General features: G+C 27.6%; 1 protein-coding gene across 1 annotated transcript; it reads right to left on the bottom strand.

Moving 5' to 3' along the window:
* Positions 1-1399: 1399 nt before the first annotated feature.
* On the bottom strand, positions 1400-2504 carry LOC119673235 (C-type lectin 37Db-like). Its single transcript, XM_038084477.1, has 3 exons — positions 2429-2504; positions 2287-2372; positions 1400-1815 (listed from the first exon to the last, which is right to left on the bottom strand). Exons 1-3 carry the CDS (start codon positions 2496-2498, stop codon positions 1450-1452), a joined length of 522 nt encoding a protein of 173 aa, XP_037940405.1. The 5' UTR covers positions 2499-2504; the 3' UTR covers positions 1400-1449.
* Positions 2505-18226: the final 15722 nt, after the last annotated feature.

Here is an 18226-nt window from a genome sequence, read left to right as displayed (position 1 = left end):
CTACCACAGCACAATTTGCTCGATTCGTTAAAAGCACAAGATCGTTCTTCTCCGTGACTTTGGTCATTGCAGGAGTAGAAATAATGTTAACCAATTTGCAATTAGATAAGGTTTAGTAGTCGAAATGGTGAGCATTTCCTAAAGATATTAAGTTCCATCAGCGCAAGAGGTAATGGGTTTTTATTTTTTGGAATAACTTTAATTGAATCGACCATATCTAATTTGCGATTAGATAAGAATCAACAGTCGAAGCAATTGGCTTTTCACGAAGATAGTTAGTTTCATCAACGCGAGAGGTTATGGTTTTTATTGTTTGGTATAACTATAATTGAATCGATCTAACCTCGAAAGACAAAATTAAGAGTAAGTGTGAGATTTATTTTTAAAATGCAGTGACATATGTGCCTCACTTTTTAATGTTTCAGCGACTAGATTTTGCTTCAACTGATTTTAATATATTTTTAAATTTTTATAAAAGATTTTGTTAGGAAGAAATTTCAATCGAAATCTGTTGTAAATTCAGTAACTTTAAAGAATATTTTGATAAAATATATTCACAACCCTGTGCCGAATGTTTTAAATCGGATTAAAAAATTCAGAATACTACTAATGTAGGTGTGTTTACAGTTTAAATAAGACTATGTTGAAAAATAATTTTAAGGGGAAGCAAAAATTCAGCTTACTTATCAAATAGCTCTAGTATATGCGTGTTTCACTAACAAATAAATATGGGAATGTCATAAATTATACACTTAGTATATGAAATTGAAACCGTATTAATTAAAAAAAATTTTTTTGATATGTAATAAATTACTTTTCTTGATGAAAATTTATATTCTATACTTCTCAATTTTTTCTACTTATTAAATATAGGTCAATTTGTTTGAAATTTTAGAAATTTAAAGAAATTAGAAATATAAAATGTTTATTCTCTTTTTTAATCCATACTTTTAGTTTTTGGAATTCAAAAAAACATTACAAATAAAGTAATTGGAGTAGATGGAAAAGTCAGTGATTGGTTCAAACCACATTCGGTTTAACGAAAACCAAATTGGGGCATTGAATTAATTTCCTATCAATTGTAAAATGCGAATAGATAATATCGATGTCCGAACTTAACAAACTGAAATTCAGAACAATTCAAGAAAAAATATCATTGAAAAATCGGTTATACTTAGAAGTGAATAAAATTAAAAATGTCTTTGTTTAAAACTTTTAAACAAACTAGAAGCTATATACTTCTATAAGAACTACTTATAAATTTTTATGAAATCTATAAGGACGTTATATATTATGAACCTAAAAAGTATGGAATATAATTTAATCTACATATTACATATGTTCCATATCATACTGAATTAGTTATTACTAATCAATTTTAAGTAATTTACAAAGTAAATATTTCACAATTATATTTTATTTCCATTGTTTAATGACAACTTTAAATTATCACCATACGCAAACAGTTTTAGGTATAGGAGCTTGACATATATAATAAGCATTTCCACCCTTACATATCCAATCATTCATTTTAAATTGTCCTTCACGTAACCACAAGTGCACACAGTCTTCAATCTCACCACCAAATGGCTGTCCTGCAGACCATTTCGTAAATGTCATTCTTTCACCATTACTAACCCAATGGAAATTATTATCCTCAGCTAAATCGTTACCAGCTGTCCAAAACCAATCATTTGCCCCATACCCTAAAGACATCAAATGATTTGATATTGCAGTAAGTTGACCATCATCCGTTATTGTAGCCAAATCAGCTCCCATCGACTGACATATTTCACGTGCTTTGAACCAATTAGTCTATGCAATTTTAAAATAATAAAAAAAAGGTTTTGAATCAATAGAAAATATGTTACTGTTAAAGCAAATATCTATGTATTTTAAGAAGTATCCACTGTAACATAACCAGTATGAGCTTATCAATCTCCTTTTCAATCTTCGTTGAGAAATAATAGGGACGACATATAGTTTAGAATTAAAATAGCAAGTTCATGAGATTTGGGCCGTTTAGGATACTTATTTAAATAAAAACTTTTCTTTTTATTTTGGAAGGAAACATAATATAAACTATAATAAGATATATAATAGTTATCTCATAAATCATAAGGGTATTAAAACTCAACCGAGTTAAAGTACACATAAAAAATTTTTTCAATTGCTTAGATAGAAATATTTTTTTTTTAATTATTTCACATTTTTTTAAAAGAAATTCAAGAAAGGTCTATCTCAGAATTGATTTAAGGAAGGAATAAAATATTTTTTTATGATTACCTTATTATCATGAGGAATGTTGTAATAGTTATTACCAATATTTATAAATGAAGAATACCGCTCATGTCCATAAGGCGTACATGTTTCTAGATAGAAAAGATTTAAAAGGATAGATTTATAATTCCAATTCATATCTTCTTACCTTCAGAATTGGAAGAATCTATAAAGATATAGAGTAGAACCAAAAATAATGTTAAGCGCGATATTGTCATTTTGACTGTAAATATCTCTATAATTAATAGCAGATTTGCAAAATCTATTTATACTGTTTTCGATTCCCAAAATATTTAGATAACAAATATGGTCTCTATATTAAAGAAGAAATAACTAAAACTAGCAGAATTTTCAAAAAAGTTATTTGCACATTTTTGTCAAATTAACTGATAAAAAGAACATTTTAATTTTGCCAATTATACACTATGCACTATTATTGTGAATATGAAGTCAGGGAATATTAAGTTAATAAAGACATTTGAAGGGCACAATAATGTATTGTTTTTATTAATGTACTGTTTACTGTTACTATTTTTTATTCTATATGTTTTGCTATTGCCGTTTTCGATTAATAAATCTGGGGCGAATCTTTTTAATCGAAATTCACTTTTAGTGTAATATAATAAAATTGTAATATAATAAAATGTAATATATAAAATTCTCTATATTAGTGTAATTAATATATAACACTCTAGATTAATTTATAATACTCTAGATATTTTGCCAGAGTAGCAAGAATACCCTCAAAATAACAACTGTTTCATATGACAACAAATAAAGTGTTATTTGATTCGATATATGTATTTTTAAAAAATATAAATATATTCTAATACAACTACAAAAACCGTAGTTTACTCTAAAAATGTTCGATTGGGCAACAAATTTTGGCAGATCTAGAGTAAAACTAGATTGAATCCAGAATTACTAATCGAAAACGTCATATATAATATATTTTCAAAATATTATGACATTTCACAATTTAGCAGGGTTGGCTGCGTATACATTATAGTAGAATTGTTTATAAATAATTAAACCTTTCCTTTTAAAATGTTCGGTGCATCGCAAATCAGCTATAATTTGCACGCTAAGATAAATGGGCGTTTGGTTTGTAATTTATCGACACTAGTGACCAATTGTTTGATTAAAAACTCTAACTAGCAAATCGCGTTTATGCGATTCCAAGCGATTCTTAAGATTTCGGAGAATATGTTTTTCGTTGAAACAAAAGGTTTCGTTGGATTAATTGCAATCCAAAATACTTGTACCAACAATCAAACTGGCTGACGAATAAATATAGTCACTCTACATGATTTTATACCAATTGTTGTGTTGGGTTCGAATGGAAGTACAGTTAAAACTTCCTTGAAGTACCATTTTGCAAAAGAAAGATTCGAGCTATGATGACTTTGAGTTAAAATATTTTTTGTAATTGTATGTAAATTGAATTTATAGAATTCTGTTGCACCCTATTTAGTTCAAGTTATAGAAAATTGAAGTTATACAAGTTTGAGTTATGGAACTTTGACTGTGACAAACTATATTATATACCTTCTGCTCAAAAAGTATCCGGATTTTGTTGTTTGTTAACTACTCCTTAAGTAATAGACCTTTTTCAAAATTTTTTTTTTGTTATGTTGGTACACCCTTTCTTACATATGGTACAAATTTGAGCGTCATCTGTCAATTAGATTGTTTACAGCAGCTGTTAATGTGAGACTACCTCAAGTGCATTTAGCGATTTTTACTATGGAAAATTATTGTTTTATGCGATTTTTTGACCAAACACGGCACCACTGTCATCGCTCAGGCACCATATTCGCCAGATCTGGCGCCGTGCGACTTTTTCCTGTTCCCGAAACTCAAATTGCCCCTTCGTGGTAAGCGTTTTGAGTCGATTGATTCGGTAAAAGAGAATTCGCCGAAGGAACTAAAAGGCATACCTGCACGGGTCTACGAAAAGTGTATGGAAGATTGGGTTAAGCGTTGGCATATGTTTATCGCTTCAGAAGGAACATATTTTAAAGAAGATAAAATAAATTTGAAATAAAATTTTAATTTGTGTGTTTTATTTACAAAATTCGAATACTTTTTGAGCAAAAGGTTTATACTATATAAAATAATTATTCAATTCATATAGGTTGTTGTAAATGAGAAACTCTTTATAATGATGTCGAATCTCTATTCTGACCCGCTAAAGGCACAAGTGTCATAGAAAATTAGTTGTTTGATATAATTATTACCTAAATGCGTTATTTCCTCAACAACCAACAATAATAAAAAAATTAATGCAACAGTTAATGACAATTAGATTACACATCACTCGACCACTTACCCATAAGAGATATGTTTTAAAGGGCCCCCCCAAATTTGGGGCATTGGGTTAACCTTAAAACAAGACCAACAACAAGAACCGCTGATAGAAAAACCCCAAAAATGCAGGCATTTTGGGAATTTTAAAAAAAATAAAAAAATTAAAAAAACCCCAAGGCGATTCACCTCATTCAGGGCTTATCTAAAATGTACCCCTCCACTACAATATCAAACATTTGACAAGCAAAATGCAATATATCAAATGCAACACAACTTCATTTTACATTTAACTAACTAAAGATAGCATAAATTCAATAAATAATATGTACTTTTCTTTATTTCGATTTGGGAGAGTTGAAGTTTTTAGAAATTAAAAATTTTTATATGAAAATGAAAAATATACTTTAAGTATCTGCTGCAGCTAAAAATAGAAATAAATGTGACAAGCGCATATGCTTAATGTAACAAAGTATAAAGATACACCGCTGCATGTGGTCGTGCTGAGGCGTTGCTAAACTGCACTGCTGTTGCACAATTACTGTACTCAAGTTGGGGAAAAATAGTACGTAAATGTGGCATGCCCCAGATTTGACGACATTTATTTAATGATAACTGTGTAACTAAGGTAAAAATATAAAAGCGAGAGCTGGGCCAACAGCACTACACTTGGTTGCAAAGTAAGCTAAAATAAATGAAATAAAAGAAATGTTGCAAAAGAAAAAAAAATATTTTGAAACCTAAAATGTAAAATAGCTAGAAACATAAAAAGTATACCATTTGTTCCTAACTAAAAGATTGTGTGACTGATAAGAAAAATTTAGATAAATTTCTTTTTAAAGAAAAAAATCCTTCAAAACCTTTGGATTAAGTAAATACAAGTAGTGAGCAAAACTATTTTTCTATATATTTCAATCACAGACAAAAAACATATTTAAAAACACCTGAAGAATGACTCAAGTACTAAAATATTTTTAGTTTATCTTTTTTTTTTAATTCTGCGTATGGCAAATCATATTTAATGGTAAATACAAATCACTTTGAAGCAACAATTTTCTACTTCCGCACTGCAAGTGATTCAATTTGCATAAAAATACTTAAATTTCCGGACTTTGGCAATACAATTTTCATCATGCCTCCTGCCTAGGAGTGCAAGAAAAATCTGCACTTTTAACGTCTATTTTACACACTTTTCAAATCAAAAACACCACAGATACGCGCTTGCATGCAAGTTAAATTTATGTTGTTCTTGTGATAACAACCGAGGTTCTGCAATTTTTCCAGTGCAAACATTGAAAGCGCAACCTCAACAGAATTTTTACTATCAGATACATAAAGCTTGAACTCCCCTATATTACATACGTTCACGAAAGTATCTAAGTACATACGTTTGTGTTTGCATAGAAATGCTGCCAGGAGTGTTGAAAATATGAATAAAGAAATAAAATAAAAAACTTGGAAAAATGTTCGTATTCAAGAATAAAAATGTGGTAAAAAGAAACCCTTCTTTTAACCATTTACTTCGTACCATTTTTTCATACTATTTTAACTTCAAAGCAATTGTGATGACAATGAAATAGATGCGGGATTTGTTTTTTTTAACTAATATAAGACAAATAAACTTCAACAACAGAAAGACACACAAAATCTATTTCCAGCAAGCTCGATTAGATATAAACTATGCAGACAATGGTTTCTAAGTTTTTACTACACACGACATATATTTTCATAAAAATTTATAAATAATTTACTTACAAAACTCAGTTTTAGTAGACAAGTTGCGAACCAATTCAACCAAACATTTTACAAATTAAAGTACATAAAAAAGTGTATAATATAAAATACATTGAAGTAACAAAAGTTGTGGAAGTTCATTTTGTTGGGTACTTCCTCAAAAAATCTACAAAAAAAATTACTTCAAAGCAGTTCTGATGACCAAGCAAGACCAATAAAAACGGAAAATTTTTTTACAACTCTGATATCTAACAAAGGATTTTAGTCAATAGTTTAATATTTAATATTCAACAAGGACATATTTTTCCAATAAAAAAGTAACAAACAAAAAGGAGTGAAAATGAAGAATTATCTCTTCCATTGACTTGACTTGGTTTTAGTTTAGTTTTAGCGACGTATGTCAAATGCAACTGTCATTCATATTGCCATTTCACAATATGGATCACTTAGCAACCTATGCACATGTTAAAACGGAAAGCTTGCTACAAAAATGATGATTCTGTTGTAGTTACATTTCGAAACAAGTAGTTTTTAGTAATGAAATAAATTTTTGCTTGGAAGATTAGGTGTTAAACAGAATATTCTGTGACAGTGACAATTAACTATCGCAAAGATCACCAGCATTTACAAGTCACTGTATAGTGTGACTTATAGTATGATATTCATTTGATCTAGAAATATATGGTAAGTCTGTATGTTACATTAATAAAAAAGACTGATGTATGTCTTTTGAATGGCCACCAAATTCATGTGATTAGACACCCGTAGACATTTTTTGATGTTATCAAAAAGATGATGTTTATGCGGACTATCCTTAAGGCTCAGTTAGTCGGTACGTACCGTAAGAACTTTAGCGAACTTAACCCAAAGCAAAATACACACAGGTATGGTTGGTTGTATATTTTGCTTTGGTTTAAGTTTACTAAAGTTCTTACGGTACGTACCGACTAACATAACTCCGATATCTAACAAAGGATTTTAGTGAATAGTTTATATCAAACGAAAAAAAAAATGTGTGTATTTCGTTTTGACATAAGTTTCTACGGCACGTACCGACTAATGGGCCTTTATACTATCGACACTTTGAAAACAAACATCCATGAATTTATGACCAGTTAGATCATTGTCTTTTAATAAGTCATCGAAATTTGCCTCAAAAGATTCAACCGCACTGTTTATACCTCTAACGGTAATGTGTCACAGCAAAATAAAAATATTTAAAAAAAGTAGAAATTAATATAAATTAAACAAAAAATAAAAAGACTTAATTAAGTTACGACATCAAGAAATGATCATTATGATGTTAATGATTATGATTATGATAATGAAATGGATGGTACTAATCAAATTTATTAAATAAATTATAAATTAATTAAATAAAATATAAAATATTTGTAAACTAAAATTAAAGATTTTAAATAACTATAAAATATAAAAAAAAATACAAACAAAAAAGAATATTGAGACTCAATATAATATGGTAGCAAAAATGAAACTTGAAATAAGAGCAATGAAAATAAAAATTATAAACTAAAATTTAAAATAATAAAAATAAAATGTAATGTAATAAATTTAATATAAAAAAATATAAAATCTAATATAATAAATTTAATATAAAAAAAAATAAAATCTAATATAATAAAATAAAAATAAAATCTAATAAAAATAAAATCTAATAAAAATAAAACTTAATAAAAATAAAATCTAATAAAAATAAAATCTAATAAAAATCAAATCTAATAAAATAAAATCTAATAACATATAACTAATAAAAAAATCTAATAAATAAATCTAATAAAACTAAAATTTATAAAAATAAAATCTAATATATAATTTTTTAAAATATATTTAAATAGTGATAATAAACCCTAAAATAGTAATAATAAACCCTAAAATAATAATAATAAACCTAAAATAATAAAAATAAAATTTAAAATTATAAAAAAAATAATTTAAAATAATAATAAGATAATAATGATAAACTCCAAAATAATAATAATAAACTCTAAAATAATGATAATATTCTCTATAATAATAATGAACCCTATAATAATAATAAACTCTAAAATAATAAAAATAAAACCAATAGTAATAAACTGAAGAGAAATAAAATATAACCTAAAGAATATAAAATAAATTTATTAATATAAAAAATAAACCTATAAATAATAAATAAAAAACATTCTCCGGTATTAATTCATTGCTTATTGTATATTTATTTTTTTTTTTTAAACATACATTTATTTATTGCATCTTCTCTTAAAATGAGACTAACAATAAGTTGTAAAATCTTATAACTAATTACATAATGTTACAAATTTTTATTTTAACTATACATTTTATAAAAAAAAAAAAAATAAGTAAACCTTATATCACGAACCTCATTTAGATTAATGGATTAAATTTCATTGGAGTGAATGTTAGGTGGTTTCTTAAGAAAGTGGTTAAACTTTAACAGATTACTAAAAAGAAAGGTGCGGTTTTTACTTCGAGCTGTTGAATATTAATTAACGGCTGGACGGTCAGCTCTTTTTAGGCGGGAAGTAATGGATAGAAGTGCGAGATTTCTTGCTAAGGGATTAACATGCTCTGTCAGCCTTTTATTGTATTTTTTTCTTATATTGTCAAATTCAGCTATAACTAGGAGAATTTGTAGATCTCGGTGTATACTTTCATTCCTAATATACCATGGGGCACCAGTGATAATTCTTAGTATTTTTGACTGAGCTCTTTGTATAATTTCAATATTTGAAGCACTAGCATTGCCAAATAGCTGGATACCATAAGTCCATACTGGTTTTATGATGCTGTTATACAAGAGTACTTTATACTCTAGGCACAGGGAAGATCTGCTATTAATAAGCCAATGCAACTTAGAGGCTTGGAGCTTCATCTGAATTTTTTTAGCTTCAATATGTTTGCGCTAAGTCAGTCGTCTGTCTAGGTGGATACCTAAGTACGTTATATTATCTGCTTGTGGTATGGGAATGTTGTTTAGTAAAATTTTTGGAGATGTACTCCGATTTAAGGTAAAAATGACGTGTCTACATTTTACTTCGTTAATTTTAATTCGCCATTTTGACAACCATTTCTCCACCCGATATAAGTGAGATTGAAGTTGGTTTGAAGCTAGCACAGCGTTTTTGTTTCGGCATAAAATTGCCGTATCGTCGGCAAACGTTGTAGTGATAACTGAACTACTTATCGGGATATCAGATGTGTAAAGTACATACAATATAGGGCCAAGAACACTTCCTTGTGGAACGCCAGCTTCTATTGGGAAATTATTAGAAGTATATGATTTGCATTTCACTTTAAAGCTTCTATTATGCAGATACGATTCTAAAACTGAGTGGACATTTGCAGGTAATGAACAGCGTATCATATATATGAGTCCATTATGCCATACTTTATCAAATGCTTGTTTAACATTGAGGAATACCGCGGAACAATATTCTCTGAGCTCAAATGCGTGTCTTATTTCATTCCTTATACGATTCACTTGCTCAATAGTTCCATGTTTTTCCCTAAAACCAAACTGGTGGGACGGTATTAAGTTTTGAACGTCAAGGAACGGTTTTAGCTTTAAAAGCAGTGCCCTTTCATAGAGTTTAGAAAGGCATGGCAGTAAGCTTATTTGCCTGTATGAAGAGGCAAGCGTGGGGTGTTTACTTGATTTATAAATCATAATAATCATGAATGTTTTCCACTCTGTTAGATAAAAGCCAAATTTAATTATGGCATTAAAAAGTCTTGTGATAAAATGTATGGCCAAAAGGGGTAAGTTTTTTATCATGATGGGTGAGATATTATCATATCCCGGTGCTTTTTTGCAATCTAACTTGTTTGTGATTATTTGAACAAGATCATTGGCCGTGATATTCATGTCAATAGATTGTGCTGGTGGATCTTGAGTGGGAAAGTCATATTGTCCTGTTGCAGGATTAGGTTGGAACACCTCTTTTAGACAATCAGCAAAAACATTAGATTTTTCTTCATCACTTCGCGCCCAGTTTCCAAGAGAGTTTCTTATTAGAGAATCGGAGTCTATGGGCGAATTTATACCTTTGCTAGCATTCCACAAAGATGAATGGTTTTTGCCATTTGGACATAGGTTTTGAATATAATTATATTGTCTGACTTTGACTTCCTCGCTTAATACAGATCTAAGTCTCCTTTGGGCTTCCTTAAATAAGTTTTGCGCTAAAGGGGACCTAGATTTTTGCCATTCACGCCTTAATCTACGTATTTGTAAAACTAAATTCTCTATGTCACTATTTGTAAGTACTGTTGTATATTTATGAAGGAGAAAAAAAATCATATGTGAGATTTGACTGCATATTTACAGGTGCGAAAAAAAATCAATTTTTGTAGCCTAATTACACGGCATAATTTTAATCTTGTTTTTACTTTTGCTTATTTGACTCATTGCAGTTAAAACCTTTTCACACGGCAAATCTTAATTGCATTGTGACTTTATTTTCCAAGCGTCGCAGTAAGAGTTAGTTCCGCATTGCTTTTATACCGAAGAATTATTTATAATATCGTAACACAATTATACTACATTCTAGGAAGAACGAACTTGATTTTATCTTGATTGTCAAATCATATATTTTGTAATTCGTAATTTTTTATATATAGAATCGAATATAGATTTTTATTTTAAACTTATTTTGTAATAAAATAAGCCATATGAGCAAAATTATTTTTTGTATTATGCGAATAAGCTAAAAAAATATTTCAATAAAGACATTTGGAGGGAATAAATTAATACCTAGTTACTCTAAGCGATGATGTTAAAAGATCTACAATTTAAGGAAAGTGTTTAAGTTGAAATTACAGTATTAAGATTGTACAGAGACGTAAAAGACCATTTCTAATTTAATCTACAAAAAAAAACATGACGTTTTGGGTTACGCGTTAATATAGTTATTATGCCACTTTATAGGGCCTATCCTAATAGCGACAAAAAAAATTAAGTGACAAATTTTTTATATGTTTTTTAATACTTTCAGGAACTGTAATTTTAATCTCTAAAATCTCAAACAGCTTGATAAACTTAGTATACTTTAGATTGATTATAATGTATAGAATGTAATTATAACTGTTTGTCATATGTTTTTTTTATATTACGAAAAATTGTTCGACCGTATTTGATACTTAGTAATTTTTATATCTTTTTTCATTAATGTTGTATCTTAATTTTTGTTTTGAATTTTTTGGGATTCGTTAGAGATTCGATATACATTTTTTGAAAAAGCAATCAGACGTCAAAATAAATTTAGATTGATGGTTGATTTATTTGTTTATTTAATATTTTGGAATAATTCGTACACTCTATAGTTATTCAAGTTCAAGTAGCTTAAATAGAGAAATAAATTGCTTTATTACTTTCCTTAGAAAATGACACTATTTTATATTCAAGCCGGGAATTTTGGAACTTTTATATTTCATATTTTTAACAGTAATATTTGAAAATTGATTAAGTAGTCAAAATAATTTCTATATAATAATACAACTCTTAAAGTTAATTCATATTTGAAAATGTAGTGCGGTTTATATCAATTAAAATTCATGTCAATTAAAAAGTAAATCTCACGGATTATTGGTCAACTTAACCCAACTTAAGCACATAAAAATTGCCGAAACTCAAAAAGCTAATTAAACCACTGAAAATCAAACAAGTATAAGTACAATAAGAAAAAATGTTGGATAACAGCACTAAAAACGCGAACATAAAATGGAAGAAGAATTATATATATTTTTAAAAGTTTTTAATATTAAAAACACATTTTACAGCGGCGGTGCTTAACATCTAAATAATTAACTTTTTATATGAAAATAAAATTTTTAATGTGATGTAAACATCTAAAATCCAATTTTATATTTGGATTTGGCACATATTTACTATAATAAAATATTTTTATAAGAATTAATAAAGTAGATATGTTAGAGTATTTAACAACTAAAAAATTTAATTTCTGAAGTACAATTGAATTATGTGCCATAAGAAAATATTATGAATACAACTATTAAAACAAATTATTGTAAAATAGAGAAAAACTTAAATATATTATTACATTTTTATTTTATGTACTGTACATAAACATTAAAGTACAGAAACCATAAGACGTTTCTATGACATATAATGCGATAAATACTTATGCCCTTATATTTTGCCTTAATATGGTATATTAAGAAATGGGAAGAAATGTAAATGGAGAAGGTTAAGCGGTTTGCCACTGAATTATCGGATTATATGCACATACCTATATTAAAGATTTATGAAGTGCCTTTGGTCAAGCTACGTTCATATATATAAATAATGCGAAAATGTAAAAAAGATAAAAGGAAAGTATTAAGTAAATGTTCGTAGAAAGCAACATAACAACGTATGGCTAAATAAGATAGAAATATGATGAATATTATTAACTTAAAGACCTTAAGTCAGTAGCTTTTTCTTTAAAACACTATGTGGTGAAAATTCTTCATATGAAGCGTAAATTGTGAATTTGTAAAATTTATTTAAAAGTAAGAGTATAACACATATACATGTAATTTAAAAACAAATTTTTATTATACAATACTTTTTAAATAGCGGGATTGTAGAAGAAAACAGTGTTTTTGACTGATTTTTTATCAAATAAGATCTAGTACTGAATTAGATAAAATATGTGTTTAAGCTTCAAAGTAGTCATATTGTATACCAAAGTAATATAGTCAAGCTTTGAAGAATTCATATTTCATGTGAATTGTCCTACTTAATAATAATTGATTCTTCATAACACTCATGTCTGATATCAATAATCACTTTAGTTTAAATATATATGTGTGAAATAAACAAAAGTAAAAATACCAGTTAACAGCACCAAAAAAAAAACTTATTAAATAAAAATAAATAAGAAAGTGGTAACTAACTACATTCCGCCCTTTGATCTTATTAAGAGCGGTGTCTTTACCCAAAATATAATATATAAATACATTATAATAATAATAATAATAAATACATTGTAAATACACCAAGGAAATAATAATAATAACTAACCACATAGAAAGCGTGAAAACTGAATACCAATTTAAATAGTTATTTATTCTTAGCAACTTCTTGCACTACGTTTTATGTCGATATAGCTTATCGAGAAGAAATGCACTTACGCCACATCACATCACGTTAAGAAAAGACGCTTATCCGCAGATCATGGTTAACTACACAATCTTACGTTATCAATACCCTAACTACTGTTTTAGTAAATGTGACTCAAAGAACAACTGTGACTCAAAATCGAAGTTCATTTGAAAACCGATTGCAGATATAAGTATATAATGTGTTGTTGGTCAGTGCCCTTTCTGATTTTACGTCAAGCATTTCCTATATCTACTTCTATTATTAAATAGTGAAAAAAGTAGCGAAGGACAATGATTGGTTCTCATATAATGTTATATATATAAACTATTAAATGGATCTACCCGACAGCATTTATGGCGATGAAGACTGTGACGACGCAGAGCATACCTTCTCTTACTGTAATAGGTGGCTCACATTTAGAAAAGAGATAATAACTCAATTTGAAGCAATAAATCCCGAAAAAATAATGGAAAATTTGAGTGCGAACCCAGAGAGCTGGCGAACGATAAAGTCATATGTGATTCAAGTCCTCATAGCGAAGAAATTAGACCTAGTAAGGAGAACCAGAAACTAGACTAACAAATAGTGGACACCAAGAAAATGCGGTGAAAACGTGGAAATCTGGACGCAGATCAAAAATCACAAAAGCATGGCTTGAAATGCTAGCATGAAAGAAGTAATGAAATAATGCGGAAGCGGTTCCAAAGGAAAATAAGTCTCAGCGATGAGGGGGTGTTTTCATCCGTATGCTACATATTAATGTTAGAGAGTGGGGCATACCATTTCGACGACGGTCGGTCTGACGGTGTATAAAGCATTTTTCACCTTCTCAGCAAAAAAAAAATTATATATAAACTAACGTCATTCCTAATTTAAGTTCCTAACGTTAGTTATTATATGAGAAATACTCATATTAAGGAAAAATATTAAGGAATAGATGATTATGCATTTCCATAAAATATTTTAAATACTACCAAATAATATTTTGGTATTTTTCAGTATGAAAATATAAAATATTTTATATTCATACTAAATTTTTCTATATATAATTAGTCAGATTGTACACACATTTACAAATAAATTAATATATATGCAAACTTTACAATAAATTTAACCTAATTTATCCCAACTGAGTGGATGCTTTGCTGCTATTTACAATAATTTCATACATTATATGATACATATAAAGTAGCCTATTCTATCAACTATAATACAGATGGTTAACTTCATATATATTTTCCATATCACAAACAACACAAAATATAATTCACTAAAATAATATCATAAAATATATAAATCTTTTTGCAAAAAATAAAAATCCGTACATAAAATGTAAAATGTTAAAAACGAAATCATATAGATATGCATGTATGCCTGTATACATAAGTATGTATGTAAATAAATTGAAATGCAACTAGGTGTAGAGTCTGTTGAAGCACAAGTAAGTAATGGAATAAATTTTTTGTTACATGATTTTTGTAGGTGAAGCTATAAGTTTTCAATGGGCGTTAAAAACTTACAAGTTTGAGTATTTGTAACCACATGTGTACATATTTAAATCATATAGCAGATATAGATACTTTTGCTGTATCTAAACTGAATCACACATAGCCAGGCACACGTGGGTGGTGTTGGTAAGATGGTCTAAGATTAAACGAAATGCAGAGTAGAGCATATGCAGTAAATGCAACATTTCTGGTAGAGCTGAGGGTATGCATCCGATATGCATTTTCTGTTGCGTTAATACAATTTCATAGTGTTATTTCAAACTGTGGAATTTTTGTAAAATTTTCATGCATATCAAAAGACATTCCCTAGCGTATACAGAATATGTTAAATCATTTCACTTTTTATTCAATATTTGGAAAATTCACTTTAGTTCAAATGCTTTTAAGATAAAAATTGCGCCACGCAGAAGTTGAAATAAATGGTTTCTGTTTTAAATTTTTTATATATCTTGGACTTAGTTTTGTTTGAATTGTTTTTACTTATAAGTAATATAAAAATCAAATGTGGAATGGAATAACTCTAACATATTTCGGAATTTAAATTGAATTGAAGTTTGTATTGATTATTTCTTATTATTTTTGTAATATTATTTTTTAATACTTATACATTACCATTTAAGAATTTATTTTACAGTGTCTTTCATTAATAAAAACTTCTATAAGCAAAATATTTTACAACAAAAATTACTTTTAAGCAAGAGCAGTATTTTGTTTTATCACAACAGTAATTCACACATATATATCTTTGATGACGTGATATAAATTAAAACACTATAAATGGGAAGTTCTAATGCATCCACTAATCCAGATACTGTCCTTTCTTGCTGACGTTAAATTAACTCTAAATGAGGACTGTGTAAAACACGATTAGTCACCGCCTCTAATTTGACAGGCACGAGTTCTAAGCCTGGCACTTGCAGTCCATGAACTGCAATCCATAAATGGATTATAAACTAATTAAGAAATTCGAATATTTCCTAAGACCACTGATGATAAGTACTTGGCAATACTCGACACAGCGTTGTATGGTCACCCAAATTTTAATAAATTAAAAAAAATGTTTGTCCTTGTCTCTTCTTTGTTATTCGAATCGGTTAAATTTCAAAATTCTTCAATAAAGGAATTATAGTTTATGGTAATGATAACGACCGATAAATAGTTTTTGGTGAATAATGACATGAATTAGATACAAAAAAATAAATAAAACTCGTATCAAATTGTCTCTTAGTAAATAAACTTTTTATTTTACACAATGTCATAACACAAAATATAACATCTTGTAAAAATATGTCATTGTGGAAGACTACTATCAACAGCTTGAAAAGACAGAAGAAGCAGAAATCCTTTGCAAACTTTATATTTTGACACAATATAATTGCTGTTAGATAACTATAATAGCAAAGGAATTAGATTCTATATTAGATTATCCAATTTAGATGAAGAAAATTTCAAATGTCGACTTATTGACCGGACATTGTGGATTCAAGAGACACCTGAAACCTCATGAAGCACAAGTATTGTGTCAAGTCCCATGTGGTGAACCAGCAATAAAGAACCAGAACAAGTACTAGGAAAATAAGTAGCACTAAGGCACAAAAGATAAAATCGTTGAAAAGTATCTAACACCAGGCAAAGAATTGACTATATTAACTAGCAGAGGAATGAAATAAGATTTTATAGTGTTACCCCATTGTCGTGACGGCAATAATTTTAATCAATCACATATCAGTGTTTCAATTGCATTAAGAAATTAAACTATATATAGAAAGTTATTTTCTAATAAAATTTTATATTATAGCTTTTCGATATCAATATTATTGTAAAAATAAATTCTAGTTTTCGGAGTGACATTAAAATTAATAATACTTCGATTTTTATTATAAATTCATATTGTTAAATTTTAAATTTTAAAATGAAAATTAAGAACTTTTTCAAGGTATATAAGAAATATATGTAGCATTGTAAAAATTTCAATTTTAATAAATTAAGTAAATAATGTTGTTTATTTCTTAAATTAATTTTCTACATTCCTTAATATTTATCACGAAAATAATTAATTTATCAATTATTAATAACTTGACAATAACCTAATTAAATTTAATGATTTTGCATATTCCTTAACAAAACATTTTTATTTACGGATTAAATAATTTCGCAAATTGAAAAGATATAGTATTTTTTTTTTATAGGAACTTTTTGTACATTTCGTAAATACGTTTTAAATTAAAAATATAATGAATGCTTTTAACTCGTAATTGTATTCATTTTTAAAAGGAATGTAACTCAATAGCTTGAAGGCTTTTTTTTTCTCGATCTATTGCAGTAGTATTTAATGAATATCTGTTTTAATATCTTTTGAAATAAATTATCTTTTTGTACTTTTATTAAACGTAATTGAATAATTGTACTTAAACTTACTTTCTTTTCAAGTATTTCAGCGTATTGATTACAGCTCTGGGAGTTGTTTTAATTGTATTTAAATCTCTGCAATAAAAAAAGGAATTTTTATTAAATACAAAGCTATAAGGAGCACATGTAAGATAGTTAATAGATAATTAAAAACTGTTAAAATAGTTTTGCATTACTAGATAAAAAAAAATATAAATAATGTTGAAGCATTGAATAAAACTATAAAACTATATAATACAAAAACTATTCATACAAATACGTACTCGTTTACATACATAACATCTATTTTTGATAATGAATTCTCCATAGTTAAGAAAAGATACAAGTTTTACATACAATAAAACGATCCAGTAATAATGAGTTACAAATTCAGCGATTGTCAGGTTTTAAGAATAATGAATAACAAATTAATGTCATTTATTTATTTAAAAAAGAAATGCATAATTTCGTTATTTGAAAATATCAAGATTGATTTTTTCATTTATTTCTTTTTTTAATACAAATTTCGATAAAAAAAAGTATCACTACCGTACTTAAAGCGTATTTAAAAATTCATTAATTTAATGAATTTGAAGATGAAGTACATCTTCCACAAAAAGAGTTTACTCAGTAAAAGCGACTAAAACGACTCCTACAGATTTTGTTATAATTCATAATCTAATAAACATGTTTATTATGTTAAGCTAATACAAATTTAAACATATTATCAAGCTTAGGTTTGACTTTATTCAATACTCACTAAGCAATAATACTTGAATAAGTACTGAATATCTAAGCACAATTGTAATAAACTATAGAGCAATAAAGTACAAAAAAAATCCGGTGTATATTTGAAAGCCTATATACTTAGCTTCCTGTTTAT

The sequence above is a fragment of the Teleopsis dalmanni genome, chromosome 1 (genome assembly GCF_002237135.1).
Source record: "Teleopsis dalmanni isolate 2A chromosome 1, ASM223713v2, whole genome shotgun sequence".
NCBI lineage: Eukaryota > Metazoa > Arthropoda > Insecta > Diptera > Diopsidae > Teleopsis > Teleopsis dalmanni.
Note: the sequence above shows the minus strand (reverse complement) of the source record. Positions and strands in the feature narration are given on the sequence as shown.